The sequence below is a fragment of the Tachyglossus aculeatus genome, chromosome 6 (genome assembly GCF_015852505.1).
Source record: "Tachyglossus aculeatus isolate mTacAcu1 chromosome 6, mTacAcu1.pri, whole genome shotgun sequence".
In the NCBI taxonomy this organism is placed as follows: Eukaryota; Metazoa; Chordata; class Mammalia; order Monotremata; family Tachyglossidae; genus Tachyglossus; species Tachyglossus aculeatus.
Window position 1 is genome coordinate 21,847,664 of NC_052071.1, and position 21,699 is coordinate 21,869,362.

The following is a 21,699-nucleotide window of genomic DNA, read 5'->3' on the forward strand; positions in this document are numbered from 1 at the left end:
TAAAGAAAGGCTAGTGTTGGTGTTTGAGGTGTAATTTATCTTTCTGCAGATGAAATTGAGGTTTTTGCTCTGTTTCTGTATTTACATGTCTGCTTTTATTTGTATATAAACATTACCACTCATTTGTCCCTTTAGCAGTTCACGGTGTTCTGCCTATAATTTGAAAATGTAAACATTCCCTGTGCAGTTCCTTCTTCTGCCTTCCCTTTCATGTCAGGGTTTTTTGTCTGTTTTTTTCTGTGTTTAAATTGAGTTAAATGCAGATATTGCACTAGAGGCCTTGAATGCCAGTTTATTTTGTTGGGTCTAAATTTAGGTGAACACAAACATTTTCCTTTGGTCCTTGCATGCCGTTGCTTATCAGTTTATGTATCAGTTTTAAGTTTCTGATTATCCCAATCCATCTATTTAACTTACTGTTCACAACTGAAATCCACATTTCTCTGATTTAATGAGCCTGAATTTATTGCAGTTCAAACCTTTCCAAGGAAAGGCAAGTTGTATAGTTTGTAACTGCCTTTTGCTAATTCTTATGCTTGGAGTCCTATATGTGTGTGGTGTGTGTGTATAATTTGATATTTTGTTGTGTTTTTTTTTAATTCCCCAGATTGTGTGTGTGTGTGTGTGTGTGTGTGTGTGTATGTGTACACATTTACACATATGGAAATTGGGGGGAATCTTCTTAAAAAATAAAATATCAACTCCCTTTTTCAGGGCCCATTGTCTAGGATCTAGTTACAATATTCCTCTTTTATTAAAGTATTAACTTAACCAGCAATTCACAAGGCTGTATTCAATCTGAAATGTAATAGTGTTTTAAGACCTAATATTTACATAGCTTGACCTATCTTTGAAGAATGGTTGAGGGAATTAAGCTGGAAAAAATTGGGAAGCCCTTGAGGGAGCACAAGAAGCCCAAATTACATTTCTCAGAATGACACAAAAAAGGAAATAGTGCTAATTTATGACACGATAATAGCTTCTCTGTACTTCAGTTTCCTCATCTGTAAAATGGGGATACAATACCTGTTCTCCCTCCTACTTAGACTGTGAGCCCCACATGGGACAGGGATTGTGTCTGTCCTAATTATCTTGAATCTACCCCAACATTTATTATAGTGCTTTGTGCATAGTAAATGCTTAACACGTATCAGAATTCTTCTTCTTCTTCTTAATGTTATTATTATTGTTATTGTTATTAGTATTACCAAATCCAGGCTTTGGCAATGCCTGGCTGTGAGTTCCACTTCTGTATCATTGTCTTCTTTCTTTTCAGCCCTTCAGTTTTTATTGGTTCCCAAAGGGACTTTATTCTTAATTATGCAGCTTTCATTGCTTCTCCTGGGCAAGCCTGAATCTTAATTGGAATTTTGACAAGATGACACCTTCCATTTCCTCCAAGTCAAAGAGCAAAACTTTTACTCTAGTGTCTTGCAAAAATAGCCATGAAATAAAAATGTCTGCACCTCAAGCGTACTTCTGAAAAATAATCATATTTAGGTGAAGCTGAGCATAAATGCCTTGTGGTTCAGACCTAGGCATTTGAAAAAAAATTTTTGAGACCTATCCGAAAGAGTACTTTTTTACTGGTATTTAAGTGCTATTACGTGTCAAACACTGTTCTAAGAGCTGAGGTAGATACAGGTTAATCAGGGACACCATCCCTTTCCCTCATGGGGCTCACAGTCAAGTAGGAGGGAGAACAGGTATTGAATCCCATTTTACAGTTGAGGAAACTGAGGCACAGAGAAGTGAAATGACTTAGTACAGTGCTCTGCGCACAGTAAGTGCTCAATTTTTACGATTGACTGACTGACTTGCCTAAGGTCAGAGCTAGAATTAGAATCAAGGCCCTTTGGCTTCCAGGCCTAACAGGCCATGCTGAGATTAAATATATTTTAAGAAGAGTTCCACCAGAGTGTCCTCCCTAGAATGTAAAACTGGACGTTTTTCCTTTTCAGTCAGGACTGAGAGAGTCCAGCAGAGTTGTATTTACATAGTGTGTGCCCTTGGAATATTTATCTTTTACCTTTCCCAGACATTGAGGGTGTAATGATGAGGAAAGATTCTTAATGTTCTTCTACAGCCTGTAGGCCCCAAGCCAGGTTTGGGTAGAAGGGAGCCGGGGTGCCATATTCCAGTGATCTCCGGACCAGCTGTTTCTAGCCTTCAGGTGTGTCTCCCTCTCTGCTCCCCAGTCCGATTTTGGAAGCAAACTCCTCCCCGTCCTCTCACCAACACCCAAGAGCTGCAGCTTGTGGAGGTTAGGGCTGAATCTGTGGCTGGCTCGGAAGCTGGGAGGTGTCACCAAATAGCGTTAGTAGCCACATTTCCTCCTCCAAACCTCCCACCTCGCCTCACCCTTCACAGTAATTTGCCATTCTCAACAACCTCACAAATTTGGCACATGGCCACCAGACCAAAATATTCCCCTCCATCACCACCCCCGTTGGCCTAGTCCGCTTTAAACATTTACTTTTAAAAATAAACTTTTAAAAAAATGGCTTCTGAGGCCATTTTTGAAGTGACCTCAAATACCTTGAAAAACTACACCCTGCTGTTGGGAACAAAGATGCTTTCCCTCCTGAAATCATCCAGTGTCTTGTATCAATACCCAGGAGCTGCAAGGATATTTTATAAAGGAGGGCACTGAGAAATGAAGACTGCCAGAAATCTCTTTTCCTGGATTATTAAAATTATTCTCTTATAATTGAATTGCCTGTTTGAAGAATGTCGTAGGCCATTTTCTGCACCTTTTACTGACTCATCCCTGTTCCCATTTTACTGTATTGATGATTCTGCAAATACTTTCTGCAGTGGTAGCCTGATTTTCTGAAAAATAAAGAGTAAAAAAAGTATCCTCATAAAGGATTTTCAAACAATTTCAACCTAAAACAAGCAGTGTGACCTAGAGGGAAGGGTATAAGATTAGGGGCCAGGAGATCTGAGTTCTGTTCCTGGGTCTGCCACTTGCCTGCTGTGTGATCTTTGGCTAGTTATTGAACTTCTCTGTGCCTCAGCATCCTCATCTGTAAAGTGGGCATCAAACAGATGTTCCTCTTCTTGCGTAGACTGGGATCCCCAGCAATGCTTTACAAATACCATTATTATATATTATATTAATAATAATGGAGACAGAATTTACTCCCTGGAGAGATTAAATGTTGCAGGAAAAAAAGTGGCATATGATTAATGATTTGTGTCTATTTTCCTTAATTCACTGATTAGATAAACTAAAATAGAAAGTAAATGTTGAGGACATTTTCCTCTTTACCGTTAAAACTCGGAGTGGTATTTTACAAAGGTTATCTCCAGGGCACTGGAAAAGTTGTTCAACACAGGTTCCCTTAGCAGTCTGCTTTGTTATCTTGATTCATTTGCCAACAGGAAATAGTTCCTCAGAAATGATATCAACCTCCCTCAGAATTATCTTGACAGTTCAGGTTGGGCTTAAAGAAGCCTTATTAGCTGCTGCGGAACAGTTTATTTCTGTCCTGAATTTCCTTGTCCTGGAGCCTCAAGGGGTATTGGGCAGATGATGGGTCTAGAGACTCTGAAACAGTATAAAGACCTTGATTGGGCTCAACCTATTTGTGAGTCCCCGAACCAGCTGGAAAAAAATCCTGCTCATTCATTCGTTCATTCATTCAGTCTATTCACTGAGCATTTACTGTGTGCAAAGCAGTGTAATCAGCGCTTTGGAAAATCCAACAGCAAATAGACACAGTCCCTTGCCCACAACGAGCTTACAGTTTTGCCCAGGACAGGTCACTTCATGCATGCTGAAGTCCAGTATGTCCTGATCCCTATAAAGCATGATGTAGTGGATAGGACGTGGTCCTAGGAATCAGGAGGTCACGGGTTCTAATCCCAGCTCTGCAACTTGTCAGCTTCACTTCTCTGTGCCTCAGTTACCTCATGTGTAAAATGGGGACTGAGACTGTAAGTCCCATGTTGTACTGTGTCACACAGTACAGTGTCTGGCACATAGTAAAACAGTGCAGACAGTATTGTTCATTGGCTTGATTTTTGGGTACTGGGTGATCCTTTAGGTTCTACCTTCTTCGAATGAAAATATTCCACACGGATGGATGTGGTAGCATGACTGTGACTCTTGGTTATTTTACTCTAGGAATGCACATTCATCATATTATTTTATCGTGAGGAGAATAGAAACTCAAACAAATGTGGGCCAAATGATTAATACACTTTTGGGGATTTCCACTCTTGATGCTCTATGGCCTTTTTTATTATTTTTCTTTTTCTCTGGGGTAATTTATCGTGTGATTTTCCTTGACGGGGCACATTTAAGTTTACAAACAGGGAAACAATCCAGGAACAGAACCTCTTTTTAAAATACCAAACAAACAAAAAAAATCTTATCTCCAGATAAGACTGCCTGCCAGTAATAGACCCATAGACCTTTACCCTGAATCTTTTCATTACATCGATACCTATCTTCAGAAACATTTTAAAGAATGCATTCTATTCATATTTAAAGGATATATGTCAATACTTATTTGTTAAATATGCAGTGCTTATATTTTGTAAATGTTCCAGATTGTGCTAACAGAATGAGAAGTTCAGGTTTCAACCTGAATCTAGTGCAGATTATTCTTTTTTTCCTTTAGCAACTTAATTTATTTTTTTTCCACTCAGTTTGATTTTGTATTTTTTTAATGCACATAGGGTTACGAAGATTGGCTAAGACACCGAGCTGATAATGAAGTAAATAAGAGCATCATCTACACCATTGAAAATGCAGAGAGAGTGAAAAAAGAGAGTGAAAAAATCAAGGTAATTATTTACTTTAGAAAAGGAAGGTTTACAGTCCTTATATGCTAGTGTTCATTGAGCGTTTGTTCCAGAGGTTAAAATGAGCTTCTGTTGGTAAATCATGTGAAAATAATTGTGGAATTGTAAAATTCTGTACTAAAAACTCTTTTCTACATTCCCACTTGACATCCCTGCTTTGTCTCAAATACAATTTTAAAGTTTAACAATGTTAATAGATTTTTTTACAACGTTCTGATGTTCAACATTTGAATATCAAACTATGTATTAATGATAATGTAAAGGTGTTAAATGCAGGCAGTGGATCAATCAATCAATCAATCGTGTTTATTGAGCGCTTACTGTGTGTATAGCACTGTACTAAGCGTTTGGGAAGTACAAGTTGGCAACATATAGAGGCAGTCCCTACCCAACAGTGGGCTCACAGTCTAGAAATGCAAAAAGACTTCTGGAAGTTATTATATAACTTTGCCTCTTTATCTCTCAATTCCCTAGAAATGTCTGCTCACAAAGATTCTTTCAGGTTTGGCTTATTAGTCAGTCATTTAGTATTTATTGAGCATTTACTGTATTTATTGGGGGCCCACTTGATGTAATGCCTTGGACTAGGTGTAACCTGCCAGTTTACCTGCTTTCTCCCAGTTTTCAGCTGAGGTGCGGCATTATCAGAGGTGTTATTCTACTCTATCCTTAAAATGTTTATTTGGTCCACTGTATTTTCACCTGTCCTCACCTAACCTCTCCAGCAGAGCTGTGTTGAGTTGACTGTTGGTTCTGGGCCAGAAAACTCTCTCAGAACTTTGTGCTCTCATTTCATTGTTTGATACTGAGTTTTCCCTAACAATAATAATAATAATTGTGGTATTTAAGTGCTTGCTATGTGTCAAACACTTGACTAAGTCCTGGGGTAGATACAAGATAATCAATTCCCACATGGGGCTCACGGTCTACGTAGGTAGGAGAATAGGTATCGAATCCCCATTTTGCAGGTGAGGGATCTGAGGCACAGAAAAGTTAAGTGCCTTGCCCAAGGTCACACAGCAGGTAGGAGGATCCAGAATTAGAACTCAGGTCCTCTGACTCCGAGACCTCTGCTCCTTCCATTAGGCCATGCTGTATTGAAACATGTGCCATTTTTATTCGTCATAGTCTAGTAGTAATATTTTAACTTCATTAATGATTTATAGTAATTCTTGGTTTATCACTCTGCCCAGCCCTGCTTCTTTGGTTATGCATTCCACCACCTGCTGCACATCAGAGCAAGTTGCTGTAACCCTCTATTTTTGTCGGAGTTACAAAGTGCTGCAAAGTGTTGATGCAACGTTTGTTTTATTGTAATTGTACAGCAGGCATTTGAATAGAGGCACAATCCACATTGTCTCCTCAAAACCCCGGAAAGCAGAGTGGTCTCTTGGAAAGAACATGAGCCCAGGAGTAAGAAGAACCTAGGTTCTAATCCCGGTTCTGCTACTTGTCTGTCATATGACCTCAGTTACTTCATCTGTTAAAGTGGGGATTAAGACCACAAGCCCCAGGTGGGACATCATCATCATCATCAATCGTATTTATTGAGCGCTTACTGTGTGCAGAGCACTGTACTAAGCACTTGGGAAGTACAAGTTGGCAACATATAGAGACAGTCCCTACCCAACAGTGGGCTCACAGTCTTAAAGGGGGAGACAGAGAACAAAACCAAGCATACTAACAAAATAAAATAAATAGAATAGATATGTACAAGTTAAATAAATAAATAAATAGAGTAACAAATATGTACAAACATATATACATATATACGGGTGCTGTGGGGCAGGGAAGGAGGTAAGATGCAGGGGTGGAGAGGGGGCTGTGTCCAACCTGATTATTTGTATCTACCCCAACACTTAGTTCAGTTCCTAGTACAGTGCTCTGCACACAGTAAGCGCTCAATAAATACGACTGAATGAATAGTAAGTGCTTAACAAATACCATAGCTTAACAAATAATTGTGGTATTTGTTAAGCACTTAATTTGTACCAAGCACATACTTAAGCACTTAATATGTCAATTTGTTAAGCACTTAATATGTACTAGGCTTTGAGGTAGATACAAGATCATCACATGGGTCTCAGTGTAAGTTGCAGGGAGAATGGGTATTAAACCCCCTTTGTCAGATGAGGAAACTGAGGTGGGGAGAAGTGAAGTGACTGGCCCAAGTTCACATGGCAGGCAAGTGGCAGAAACGGGATTAGAAGCCAGGTCCTCTATGCGCCTTCCACTAGACCATGCTGAGTTCATACAGTTCACTTTCATTCTCTTTTAGGTGATGTCTGAAATCCAAGAGAGAGGTCTCTCTGTTTATCTTTTGTGTTCCAGGAGCTTCTGTTGACGTTTTGGCAGTTTCTGCACATGCAATGAACATATTGTCAGAAATTAAGAATGTAGTTATTTCTGTTCCAGGTTGGTGATATAGTAGAAGTAGCAGCAGATGAAACTTTTCCCTGTGATCTTATCCTCTTGTCTTCAAGCAGTGATGATGGCATCTGTTATGTCACAACGACAAGTCTTGATGGGGAGTCCAACTGCAAGGTAACACTCTGAATAAAACTGTTTGGTTGCTCATCTAAAACTCAGAATAATTATATGTTCCTGCTTCCCTTTTTTCCTCTACTCTGTCCTTTTCTGTGGATGTTATTATTTACTAGTGGTTCAACCCAAGTACTATGTTGGGCAGGGTTTTGGGTTTTTTAATGGTATTTGTTAAGCACTTACTCCGTGGGGGTTCTTTTTTTTTAATCTGCTCTTCCACATTATGTTGATCTTCATTGACATATCCCACTTGCCTGACCTTATTGCTCATAAAAACACAGCCCTCACTCCCTCACATACTCGAAAGAGAATTCACATCATTAATGCATTTCCCTTTTTTAAGGTAGTATTTAAGTGCTTACTATGTGCCAGGCACTGTACTAAATACTGGGGTAGATAGAAGATAATCAGATTGGGCACAGTCCCTGCCCCACATATGGCTCACAGTCTTAATCCCCATTTTACAGATGAAGTAATGGAGGCACAGAGACATTAACTGACTTGCCTAAGGTCACACAAGCAGACAGGTGGCGGAGCCACAGTTAGAACCCAGGTCCTCTGACCCCCAGGACCATGCTCTTTCCACTAAGCCATGCTGCTTCTCTGATTCATAGAAGCAACTCTCCAACTCTCCAACGCCAACTCTCTGCTCGACCCCCTCCAGTCTGGCTTCCGTCCCCTACATTCCACGGAAACTGCCCTCTCAAAGGTCACCAGTGACCTCCTGCTTGCCAAATCCAATGGCTCCTACTCTATCCTGATCCTCCTCGACCTCTCAGCTGCCTTTGACATTGTGGACCCCACCCCCTTCTCCTCAACATGCTATCCAACCTTGGCTTCACAGACCCCGTCCTCCCCTGGTTCTCTTATCTCTCTGGTCATTCATTCTCAGTCTCTTTTGCAGGCTCCTCCTCCCCCTCCCATCCCCTTACTGTGGGGGTTCTTCAAGGCTCAGTTCTCGGTCCCCTTCTGTTCTCGATCTACGCTCACTCCCTTGGTGACCTCATTCACTCCCACGGCTTCAACTATCATCTCTACGCTGATGACACCCAAATCTACATCTCCGCCCCTGCTCTCTCCCCCTCCCTCCAAGCTCGCATCTCCTCCTGCCTTCAGGACATCTCCATCTGGACGTCTGCCCGCCACCTAAAGCTCAACATGTCGAAGACTGAGCTCCTTGTCTTCCCTCCCAAACCTTGTCCTCTCCCTGACTTTCCCATCTCTGTTGACGGCACTACCATCCTTCCCGTCTCACAGGCCTGCAACCTTGGTGTCATCCTCGACTCCACTTTCTCGTTCACCCCTCACATCCAAGCCGTCACCAAAACCTGCCGGTCTCAGCTCTGCAACATTGCCAAGATTCACCCTTTCCTCTCCATCCAAACTGCTACCCTGCTCATTCAAGCTCTCATCCTATCCCGTCTGGACTACTGTATCAGCCTCCTCTCCGATCTCCCATCCTCTTGTCTCTCCCCACTTCAATCCATACTTCACGCCGCTGCCTGGATTGTCTTTGTCCAGAAATGCTCTGGGCATGTTACTCTTCTCCTCAAAAATCTCCAGTGGCTACCAATCAACCTACGCATCAGGCAGAAACTCCTCACCCTCGTCTTCCAGGCTGTCCATCCCCTCGCCCCCTCCTACCTCCCCTCCCTTCTCTCCTTCTCCAGCCCAGCCTGCACCCTCCGCTCCTCTGCCGCTAATCTCCTCACCGTGCCTCGTTCTCGCCCGTCCCGCCGTTGACCCCCGTCCCACGTCATCCCCCAGCCTGGAATGCCCTCCCTCTGCCCATCCGCCAAGCTAGCTCTCTTCCTCCCTTCAAGGCCCTACTGAGAGCTCACCTCCTCTAGGAGGCCTTCCCAGACTGAGCCCCTTCCTTCCTCTCCACCCCCCCCGGCCTTACCTCCTTCCCTACCCCACAGCACCTGTATATTTGTATATAAGTCTGTACGTATTTATTACTCTATTTATTTATTTTACTTGTACGTATCTATTCTATTTATTTTATTTTGTTAATATGTTTTGTTTTGTTCTCTGTCTCCCCCTTCTAGACTGTGAGCCCACTGTTGGGTAGGGACCGTCTCTATATGTTGCCAATTTGTACTTCCCAAGTGCTTAGTACAATGCTCTGCTCACAGTAAGCACTCAAATACAATTGATTGATTGATTGATTGATTCCTCATTTTTTAATTTACCTTTGGGTTTTGTTTTCACTTATTGGTGTGTGAGGTTATTTCACTCACTAAAACTGGATCAGAACCATACTGACTTTTTCTGAAGGCATGAGTTGTACTTTGGAAAAATGTATTGATTTCTTTAGTGTATTTGGTGTATTGCTGAAAGCACACTAGGTTAATTACAGAAATAGTTTACCTAAACAGCAGGTTTAAGGACAATAAGTAACTGAGAGCAAGCACCCTCTAAACTTTAAGTTAATAGAAACTACCCTTTGAACAGGGAAAACATCAAGGTAACATTTTAGGAATGAATCTCATTTTGGGCATGCTACACTTAAGTGGAAGTACACTTTACATATATATTCCTAAAAATGAATTTTAATACTGTAAAACTTTAAGTGGCTTCCTCTCTAAAATCTTTATCTTGGTCAAATCAGCCAGAAGAGTGAAGTGTTTCAGTTTCATTAAGTAGGTCTAAAAATAATTAAGTGATTAGCTGTTTCCACTTCTCCTCCAATTCTTTCCTTGATCCCCTCCAATCTAGTTTCTGCCCCATTCACACCACGGAAACAACCCTCACTAAGGTAACCAATGACCTTCTCACTAAATCCGATGAACTCTACACCCATCCTAATTCTGTTAGACCTTTCAGCTGCTTTTAGCTATATGGACTTCTGCCTTCTCCTGGAAACATTATCGAACCTTGGCTTCATTAACACTGTCCTCTCTTGGTTCTCCTATCTCTCTGATCACTCCTTCTCAGTCTCTTTCATTCATTCATTCATTCAATCGTATTTATTGAGCACTTACTGTGTGCAGAGCACTGTACTAAGTGCTGGGGAAGTACAAGTTGGCAATATATAGAGATGGTCCCTACCCAACAGCGGGCCCACTTCAGTCCATACTTCACTCTGTTGCCTGGATCGGTCTTCTGAAAAAAGTTCAGTCCATTGAAGCTTCACTAGATAAGAAATCTAAGCCTTGTTCATTTCTAAAAACTTGCCAAGAGACAGTAGCAGCGTCAGAATTAGTGTCTGAAACCCATATCATCTTCCAGATTGCAAAATAAGTGGTGGAGTTAGGTGGTAATACTACAGGACAGTGCTTGACCAGTGGTTTCAATCAGTGGTGTTTGTTGAGTGCCTAATGTGTGCAGATCAGTGTACTAAGCACTTGGGAAAGTACACTAGAGTTGGTAGACACTGTATCTGCCTACAAGGAGATCATAGTCTATAGGAATGGAGGCTGGAAACAGTTTTATTGCCCACATCTGCTGTTCTTACTTCAAAACCAAGGACATTCGTGATTGGGTCTGCAGGTGACTAGCTACTATATTGTGTATTGAAGGAGGATTAATCTAAATTCATAATAAAAATAGGCATGTGATCCCTCTAGTGTAAAATGCTACATGAGGCATATTAAAATTCATTAATCAAACTGTTTGTGAAATGGAACTATTAGTGTCTTAACTTGCTACTGGCAGAATTCTAGCATTAAACTCAGAATTGTCTCAGTTCAGTTCATGAATGAAGATCTGTCAGTAGACTAGAGTGAGTAAAATTGTAGAATTTTGTACCCTAATTAGGACAAAATATAAAAATGTATGAAATTTTCATGAGCATTTTAGTTAATTGCATACGTACTGCAGAGTGAATGCATAACAGATGGTAACAAGAATAGCTTTTTAGCCTTTTCAGTGCCATCCATCCCGAAGCAGAAGCCTTCACTTCTAATTGCCATCTAATACTTTATGTGAATGACATCTTACAATTAACTTGTAGTGAATATTCATCATTATTAGTAATAACCTGCCCAGATCACTAGCTGGGCCAAAACATATGTCTGGAGAACCTTAAATATGAAATGTGAAAAGCAGCATGGCCTAATGGAAAGAACAAGGGCCTGGGTGTCTGAAGACCTGGGTTGTAATCCTGACTCTGCTACTTGCTTTCTGTGTGACCATGGGCAAAGTTACTGAGTTTCTCTGTGCCTCAGTTTCTTCAACTGTAAAATGGGGATTAAATCCTGCTCCTTTGTACTTAGATTGGGAGACCCATGTGGGACAGGGATTGCATCCCCCCTGATTAACCTTTGTGTACGCCAGCGTATAGTACAGTGTAGTTAACAAATACAATAATAATAATAATAATAAAGAAACACTAAAATTACTTTCTCTAACTTTCATTTTATACTAGACTCATTATGCAGTACGTGATACCATTATGCTCTGTACAGCTGATTCCATTGACAACCTCCGTGCCACAATTGAATGTGAACAACCTCAACCTGATCTCTACAAGTAAGATCTTGCAGTAGACCTCCTAGTTTCATTGATCTCACTTTTTGTTTTTATCTCTCTGCTCTGTAAGCTTCTATAGTCCTTGAAAGTAAGGAGAAAAATTCCACCATCACCCTCTGATTTATTTTTGTGGCTTCATCTCTCCTGTCAGTAGTATTAACACATTGACACTTTATAATTGGCCCAGAATAACTGCAAGTTATTTAAGCTCGTCTTATTTTGTGATTTCTAAGTGTGTCTATCAACTGATATCTAGGAGAATTTGTAATCCTTTTTTTCTCATGTGAACCAAAGTTAAATACCAAGGATAAATAAGCTCTTTTATGGTGGCAAATCTCCCTAAACATGATGCCATGCAACAACCAAAATAGGTCAGCCGATAGCCTATTGTAGTACACAGTTAATAGTATTCCCTGTTGGAAGAACATCGTACCATGTAGGCTTTCTTGTATTTTTGGCATTTATTTGCAAGGTGTTGTAATGTTATATGTCGCTTTTGTAACTATTAATCTTTTTCCCAGAAAAATTCGAACTGCTTTAAAACCCTGTCTCTAAAAATTTAGTTGCTCTGAACAGTCGTCTTATTAATGGGGCAGGAATTTTCGAGTCATTTTTGCGCATGGATAAACCAAAATATCCTTTTCATGCAGTGGCTAGAGCTGAGAATAGAAACCCTAATGGTTTTTTTAAAAGAGTGAAAAATACACATACCTTGGCACTTTTTCAGCCTGGATTATTTTGGAGCTATTTTTTCATTGATGTGTGAGATTTTTATTCTTTTATGAAGTTGCTCAGAGTCTACATATACCTATTTTTAGATGATCCGCTCTTCTTTTCATCCTCAGTTTGAACTGAATCCAGTAGGGGAAAAAATTTCGTTTATTCTCTTTGCAGGTTTGTTGGGAGAATCAATATCTATAATGAAGGTGCAGAAACAATTGCCAGGTTAGCTTTCGTTTCCTCTACATTATTTGTTGTTATGTTGTTACAGACCTAGTATGTAAATCGTTTCTAATTTGTCTTTTGGGGAAAGGATGTTAAAGTTGACAGAAATAAGACAGCTTAGCCACACTGCAGGAGCCCTTATGCTTCTTCTGTATGGGCCATGGTGACTAGGACTTCGGGTGGTGATGACTGGAACTTGGAGTTAGTGGCTGAACCTTTCCTTGTGATGTGAATATGGATCCTCAGGTCTAGTCTTTGTAAAGCTCAGAATTGTGGCGATAGGGCAGGGCAATCCTGGGAATCCAGAAAATCAGCAAAATGGAACATTGTGGGGAATTAACTGTCTAACTCAGGAAATTTCATATAAAACCGGATGTTGAAAAATTTGAATTGTCCACCTGATTGCATATATCTTGCCGATTTGTACTTCCCAAGTGCTTAGCACAATGCTCTGCACACAGTAAGTGCTTAATAAATACAATTGATTGATTGATTCATCAGTCCCATTCACTTTCCTTTGGCTTTCTAGTCACAGTTAGTCACGGAGATAGGAGTTTAGGGGGGGAACTGCCAGTTGATACTGAATGGTTTATTTTAGTTACGCAATACTCATTTTCTGTTTAGGTCTCTAGGTCCTGAAAATCTATTGTTGAAAGGAGCAACACTCAAAAATACCAAGAAGATTTATGGTAGTGTATAGTCTATCAGAAATACTGTTTGTGTATGTCTTAAGAATAACTTCATTTTAGATGGCTGTTAACACAACCTATTTTTCATTTCTACATTCATGTAGGACAAAATGTTTAAGAAAGTTGTTTTCAAGTTATTTGAATGTTTTAAATGATAAAGCCATACGATAGAAGCTTGGTGGACCAGGTCTGTAGTACTGAGCAGAGGACTATTTTGAATTTCCATTAGTGATTAATGACAAAGTGTGGTAGATATCTAAATTCATGTGGGTTGTATGATGGGAGTAGGCTTAGTTGAAAAGCTAGTTTTAATTCATTCAATCGTATTGAGCGCTTATTGTGTGCAGAGCAGTGTATTAAGCACTTGGAAAGTATAATTCAGCAACAAATAGAGATAATCCCTGCCAACAATGGGCTCACAGTCTAGGAGAGGGTAGACAGACAACGAAACAAGTAAACAGGCATTTAATTGTACTTTGAATTGAACATTTAATTGTTCTTTTATATTCTGTAGGAGTTGCTGTTTACACAGGTATGGAAACGAAAATGGCTTTGAACTACCAAGGAAAATCTCAAAAACGCTCTGCTGTAGAAAAGTAAGTTATTTTCCCCCTTCCACTGGCATGGGTTTAATTCCTTGTAATCACCTTAATTTTCAACTTGAACTTTGTGCTGAAGCCACAAGAAGCCCATTTAATTACAATGTAGCTCAGAGATCTCGTAGCTGGCTATAGGAACAAGCAGATTTGCTCGCTTGTGAAGTTGGTGAAGAAGTCGTACAAAAGGGAGTATTGTAGAAGGATATCATTGAAAGCATTTGCTTTTCCTTTCCCCAAATGATGAATACAGTAAGGCCTTAAGAACCAAAGTAGAGCAATCCCTAGGTATTCTTGGGAGATTAGTGAGAGAAATTTCTGTGAATGAGGTGAAATTGTGAATGCCATCTGTGAACATTATGATAAATTTACGAGTGCCCGAAGGAAGCTGCGCTTATATCATTTGAGAGTTTCTCCAACAGTTCATAGCTGTCTGGCCATTCCTGGAGAGGGTGACAAGCCAGGGCCTGGGGTGGAATAAAGTGGGAGGCAAGAATTCAGCTACTGTCAGAGAGAGAACGGACAGTGGGGTGGGGCTGCAAGGGTGTATCCAGCCAAGCTCAAATAGGCAAAGTCGTGGGCATGAAATCCATAAATTACCAAGGGACTACTCAGATTTTATCCATTCATTAATCAGTCCTGATGTCTGTGTCTTATTGGTGCTATTTGTATTAATCTTCTTAAAGATACTTTTAACCTTGTATACCATAGAGAGTTAGAGCGCATATAAAGCAAAACATCCGGCAGGGAGCTATAACTCTGTTCCCTAAATCCCATCCACAGTGTTGGCCAGTGGAGAAGCCTCATCTCTCCCATCGCTGACCTTGTTCACGCCCTCCCTCCTTCTTGGAATTTTTTCCCCCTTCACACTCAGCCAACGGCTGCTCTGTGCATCATCAAAGTCCTTCTGAAATCACATCTCTTCCAGTATGCCTCCCCTGACTAATCTCTCATCTATCTACCCTATTCTCCCCCCCACCCCAAACACACACACACTGTCACTTCATCAGTTCTCCATAATAATAATAATAATGATGGCATTTGTTAAGCGCTTACTATGTGCAAAGCACTGTTCTAAGCACTGGGGGGATACAAGGTGATCAGGTTGTCCCATGTGGGGCTCACAGTCTTAATCCCCATTTTACAGATGAGGTAACTGAGGCCCAGAGAAGTTAAGTGACTTGCCCAAAGTCACACAGCTGACAAGTGGCAGAGCTGGGATTAGAACCCGTGACCTCTGGCTCCCAAACCCGTGCTGTTTCCACTGAGCCACGCTGCTTTTCTCACCTAAGACCTCTGGTACTCACACCCCTCACAGCACTTGTGGACACATTTTTATAATTTATTATTTTTCTCCTACCTGGAATGTATTTTTGTGTGTCTCCTGTGATATTATAAACTCTTTGTGGGCAGGAGACATGTCTTCTAATTGTTATTCTAGTCTCCTAATTGCTTAGTATAGTGCTTTGTGCTTAATAGGAGCTCAATAACTACTACTGATTGATAGATTGGAGGAGGGAGGGAAAAGTAGCAATGGTTTGTGAGTTAGCCCTGGAGCACTGGGAAATTGTTTTGTTTGCCAGCAGCTTATCCACAGTCAATTTACTACTCTGCTTTTGCTAAAATTGCTTTGAGAGACCCATTTCTACTCGCTTATAGGTGAGTTATTTTTTCCCTCTCAAAATAGGAGTGATATTATTTTATTCCTGGGTGAATTTTTTAAAAGTTTACATCTTATTTTCCAGATCTATCAATGCTTTCTTGATAGTTTATTTATGCATTCTTCTGACGAAAGCTGCAGTATGCACCGCTCTGAAATATTTCTGGCAAAGTTACCCATATAATGATGAGCCCTGGTACAACCAAAAAACTCAAAAAGAACGTGACACTTTCAAGGTAATTAATTTCATGCTTGGAATATTAATTTAATATGTTTTGAGGCCAGTCTTCTTGTGGTTCAAAGTTATTGAATTATTGCTCATTGAAGCGTGAGCTCTATTTTGCTTCCAAAGTTGAAAGCCATTTGAAAAATCAGCTAACGTTTTGGTTTCCAACTCGTTAGCCAAAAGCATTAAGTGGTGTGGAAAGATACAAAATATACGCAGAGCATGCTGCGATAACAACATCTTTGTATTTCTGCTGGAGTTAAATTTGGTTTTCATTTTCAGGAGGAGGGGAGGAAACAGAGGGAACAAATCCAGTGCCTTGGAAATCAAGTTTGACTATAGAAGAATAATGAAGTTTTGCTTTTAGGATATTTTTAAATGATTCATTCATTCATTCAATCATATTTATTGAGCGCTTACTGTGTGCAGAGCACTGTACTAAGCGCTTGGGAAGTACAAGTTGGCAACATTTAGGGACGGTCCCTACCCAACAATGGGCTAACAAGTCTAGAACGGGGTTGATGGCTTTAAGTGCCATGGACCTGTGACATGTTGAGTTCCCCTCAGGCCTTCTCTTGCTTGAGAGAACTCCAGAGTCACGGCTCTTAGTTGCTGGGTGACTCCCTGGAATTCCAGAACCCTTCAGGTTTTCCCTTCCTGATATAAGGGTAGTCTTTAAGAGTCCTAGAGGTTGGACTCCAAATTTCACTGCCACTGTGGCTTTGCATTTCCAACTAAGCGCCCCAAGCCAAGGATGAATCAGGGGATATGTCAGCACACCCCTACTTTAAAGGGCTGCCGTTGATAAAAGCAGAGATTACACACTCCCCTTTATAATCAGGCCTATTTTCAATGCAGCATGCCTCTCTCCAGCAAGCCTTGGGTTCTTTTCCTTCCGTAAGGCATCCTCACCTAGGGTAGTGTTCAGTAATTGGGGTTTAATATCTCATACATAAAGTTAAAATCTGGCTTACCAGGGAAGGTTAAAAAAAGTGGATTTCAATCCACTCCACCTTCACATTTTTGGTCCCTAAAATAGGTTTAATTTTTTCTCCGTGTCCCAGGGTCTGTGTACTTCACGTCTGGGACTCTCCCTAGGCAGTTCACGACTGCAGCTTGCAGCATCCCTTGGCAACCCCAGCCTCACGACAACCTTCTGGTTGGACACTGTTCCTTCATCACAAAGCCTCAAAGAAGGGTCAGACTCTCTGGTTGATGCCAAAGTTCCTACTTTTTTCCTTCATTTTTTGCACGGTGTTTGTCTCTCACTCCTGGCTAATTCTTGCTCCTTATCTCAAAACCTCCCTTATTGGTTCTCCAGGGATTCTAAGAGGAAATACTTAATAACATCTCTTGCCAATTCCTCCTTCACCCTATTAGTTATACTAGCTAGCACTTTCTTTTTCCATGTACTTGGATTTTTCTTTGGGGAAATTTTCCCAAGGTCTTTTATTACGTCCTGGAAGATAGCCAACTAGGATACCCCCCTTAACTAGAATGAGAATCTTCCCATTCACAGTTTAGGTATAGAAAGCAAACGTTGCATTTCTCTTCTCTTAGTCTCTGATTTCCCATCCACAGAGAATTCCTAACTCCGTTTCCCACTATCTTTCCCCACCCTCAAGTTGCCAAATGAATCTCGGGGGCTTGGGCGGGGAGGGGTGGCCCACCACAAGGTACTAATTTGGTTGTGTGTCCTGCATATTCTGACAGCGGTTTAAAGTGTTCTTTGATAAGATTTTTCACCTTTATAAAGTTGCTCTTTTCAGTTTTCTGTTGTACTCACTTGAGCAAAATGTGCATCTTGTTAGCATGAACTATTTATTTTGTTTTAGGTTTTGAAAATATTCACAGACTTCCTGTCATTTATGGTTCTGTTCAACTTCATTATCCCCGTCTCCATGTATGTTACAGTAGAAATGCAGAAATTCTTGGGCTCCTTTTTCATTTCTTGGGATAAAGAATTGTTTGATGAAGAAATAAAAGAAGGAGCTCTAGTTAACACCTCAGACCTTAATGAAGAACTTGGTCAGGTTAGTATATATTTTTTTTGGTCTAAACAAACAGTGGCATTTGTGTAATGTTTTTCTAACAATTTATGTGATTTGATTCCTGAAAAGAAATAGATCTTCAAAGAAATCCCTACCTGGAACCCTACATGTAAGGAAATTGCTTTTCACAAAGGTAGTGACAATCATCTGCCTGGCATTTTTGAAAGCATGTTTTTATTACCTTTTTAGGTGTTGTGAAATATTTTATAAAACCTGTCAAGTTTATATTACTAGTTATGGCTTGAACTTTGAAAACGAACAGTAAAAAACGTAGTAATACTTAGTAATATTGAAGCAATTCCATGAATAAATGAGCCAGGAGTGTTTTTTTATGGCTTTCCAGATTTGTTTCTAATCAGGTTGGACAGAGGAAAGCAGTTACTCATTTCTACAAAAGAATTTTAGTAGAGGAAAATTTGACAGAATGCAGAATTAGTTCAATTATTTTTCTTTCTCTGATTCCAGTGTAGAACAGTTATTTTCTGGAGTCTAGTCCAGTGTGTTTCATCTAATGAAGGTATCTAATACATTTATCTGTATGGGAAATTCTAGATTGTGAGCCCATTGTTGGGTAGGGACCGTCTCTGTTTGTTGCCAACTTGTACTTCCCAAGCGCTTAGTACAGTGCTCTGCACACAGTAAGCGCTCAATAAATACGATTGAATTGAATGAATGAAATAACTTTTTTCCCCATAATCTCTGTGTTCATTATGTGTCCTTTACCTAAATAAACTGGGAGGCTTCTGGCATCTGTTCAGTTTTCACGATACTTAGAGTGACAGAACCAAGGGAATGTCATGTCAATTAGGCTGCTTTGGTGTTGTGTTTTGTTTTGTTTTATTTTGGTTGGTTTTGGGGTTTGGTTTTTTTTTTGTTCATTTGTTTTCAGATATTTGTTAAGCGCTACTATGTGCCAGGCACTGTACTAAGTGCTGAGGTAGGTAAAAGATAGTAAAGTTGGACACAGACCCAAACCCACATATAACTCACAGTCTTAATCCCCATTTTACAGATGAGGTAATTGAGCCTCAGAGAAGTAAAGTGACTTACCCAAGGTCACACAACAGACAAGTGATGAAGCTGGGATTAGAACCCAGGTCCTCTGACTCCCAGGCATGAGCTCTTTCTACTAGGCCATGCTTCTTCTTTTTTTTTTGCTGCGTATTATAAGAGAACGGATTTGGGGATACTAAGGTTGCATTTATACTGTTCAATTGTCTAACCTGTTCAAGATGCCTCCTAAGTGCCCACTTAAATAAATTCTTAAAAAAAAATTGCAACACTCTAGTGGACAGTGGAGAATCAGTGATAACTACTTCATTGTTTCACTCCCTGTAGTGCAAATATATCCCCTGAACAGTTTAAATATTCCTAATATGACAATGATGGAGAACCAAGATATACTTCATGATAAGGATTTGGGTAGATTTGGGCAGCACAAACTTGTTCATCATCATCATCTTGTCTAGGATAAGAGAGGGGTGGATTTGGTCTCATTTTTTTAACCCTCTTGATGGTAGTAGTTGGTAGTAGTAGGAGTAGTGGTAGTAGTAGTACTAAACACCAGGAAAGAATGCATCAGTGGGAATTCCCTTCCCCACAGCACCTGTATATATGTATATATGGTTGTACATATTTTTTACTCTATTTATTTATTTATTTATTTTACTTGTACATTTCTATCCTATTTATTTTATTTTGTTGGTATGTTTGGTTCTGTTCTCTGTCTCCCCCTTTTAGACTGTGAGCCCACTGTTGGGTAGGGACTGTCTCTATGTGTTGCCAATTTGTACTTCCCAAGCGCTTAGTACAGTGCTCTGCACATAGTAAGCGCTCAATAAATACGATTGATTGATTGATTGATTGATTGAATTAGACACAGACCCTGTATCTGTAAAGATACCAGTCACAAGCAAGTTATAGGAAGCCTGCAGACTTTTTCAAGTTTTAGAAGTGCCATAGTTTGAGTGGACTACTACCTGTAAAGAAAAATGAAGGTATGAATTGGCAGTATTAAGTTGCATTTGGAAGAGGAACAAACTTATATAGGATTCTTGCCATTTTATTTAATTTTAAAAGAGAAGACATTCTCAAAAATGGCTTCAGAAATCCAGAAGGCAAAACAAAAGATTGAAATGTCTGCCAGATCTCTTGCTATGAGCCATTCAACTTGGAGAAATAATTAGAAAGTTACGAATGCATGATTTCATCTCTTTTTTCTTTAAATAATGATAAAAAAATTAATCTTCATTCATGTTCTTGTCAGCCCGTAATTTTAGCTACTTAAATAAAAATTATACCCAAAAAAGGATAAAATTGTAGGCTTCTAAAAGTGGGATGGTATAAATAGAAGAGATAAATATAGTGAACCTACAGTGGGATTCTTGTGATGTTACGTCTATCACATAGGAAAGTGTCTACCAGTGAACCTTCTTTTTGTTCATGTGGGAAAGTGTTCCCATATTCCATCCTCATGCATTTTAATCAACAGAATTATTGCAACTCTTAAATGTTAAAGAAAATCAAAATTCTGTTTTTGCCTTTGGGAATCTTTGTTGTGTCCTACTCAGAATTGTGGAATTCCCATCAAATCCAAAAACAGAGGCCTCATCATTTTCATTCATACGTATTCAGGTAATATGATGCCTGCGTATGCGTAGTAAGTAGAAACAGTGGATAATACAGCGCACAACTTTGAACTTATTTTTGAAAGGGAGAAAACTGTTAATGAAATTGACTCACATTTGTTCTCCTAAAATTATTAAAATCATTTTTATGGTAGCTAACTGAAGGCTTCCTGCTACATATTAGTTTAGTAAGGGCTCAGTAAACATGATTGATGTGAGTCAAATGTATTTATTTTTCCCCAATCATGAGCGATGGGGGTATATTATTTTGAAGATTTGGGAAGCCCTTCAGTTATGTAATCATTTTTGTATAAAAATATCTAGTATGTCATTCTTATTTTCAAAATGGACCTCATTTTCTTTCCTCCTTCAGCTGTTTAAATATCTAACTACATCCTAGGTATCTTGGTTTCAATTTTTAGTGTACTAATACCTTGTTCTTATTGAAATGAAAGATTTCCTTTACAATGGTAAGTGTGAAAAGATTAGTCTGTTAAGGATAAAGCTGCAGTTTCTTTCAAAATGTAAAACTGATTTTCTTTCCATTTAAGTGACCTTCCTGTGAAAAACTAGTTATGAAAAGGAAAATGGACCGTCTCTGAATTTATCCTTTTTATTTCCTTTAGGTAGAGTTCGTATTTACAGATAAAACCGGAACCCTTACAGAGAACAGCATGGAATTCATTGAGTGTTGCATAGATGGACACAAATACAAAGAAAGCATTTCAGAGGTCGATGGGTTCTCTCAAACTGATGGTCCCTTAAAATACTTTGGAAAAGCTGAAAAGGTCGATCCTTAATTTCCTTTTAAGCCTGTATCAATCGAAAATCATTTCATTTGGAATTTACCGTAGAATGAGAAATCAAATGTTGCTTTAGGCTGCCAGTTGTATCTGTCACCTAACAAATATGAATATCAGATTCAGGAAAAGAGGGGTATGTAGATCAGGAGAATTGAATAGAGACATCTGAAAAAAAATGTGGAGTATGTCTGTCCAGAACAAAGTGAATTAGCAATTTAATTTAATCAGAATGTCAAAGTAGAAAATACAAACTAAAAAAATACTTTG

The 21,699-nt window shown here is 39.6% G+C and overlaps 1 protein-coding gene across 9 annotated transcripts in view; it reads left to right on the forward strand.

Annotated features, from left to right (window-relative positions):
* ATP11C (ATPase phospholipid transporting 11C) overlaps window positions 1–21,699 on the forward strand; it is a 138,726-nt gene that overhangs the window by 69,811 nt on the left and 47,216 nt on the right. For all 9 annotated transcript variants that reach the window (XR_005451626.1, XR_005451627.1, XR_005451625.1 and 6 more), the window contains exons 5-13: window positions 4,690–4,797; window positions 7,231–7,359; window positions 11,732–11,835; window positions 12,730–12,780; window positions 13,405–13,469; window positions 13,984–14,065; window positions 15,811–15,961; window positions 17,787–17,984; window positions 21,256–21,417. Coding sequence is in view for 6 of the 9 variants with exons in the window: in XM_038748573.1 (XP_038604501.1) it covers window positions 4,690–4,797; window positions 7,231–7,359; window positions 11,732–11,835; window positions 12,730–12,780; window positions 13,405–13,469; window positions 13,984–14,065; window positions 15,811–15,961; window positions 17,787–17,984; window positions 21,256–21,417 (1,050 nt within the window). In the remaining 3 variants the exon portion in view is untranslated. The remainder of the gene's footprint in view (window positions 1–4,689; window positions 4,798–7,230; window positions 7,360–11,731; window positions 11,836–12,729; window positions 12,781–13,404; window positions 13,470–13,983; window positions 14,066–15,810; window positions 15,962–17,786; window positions 17,985–21,255; window positions 21,418–21,699) is intronic.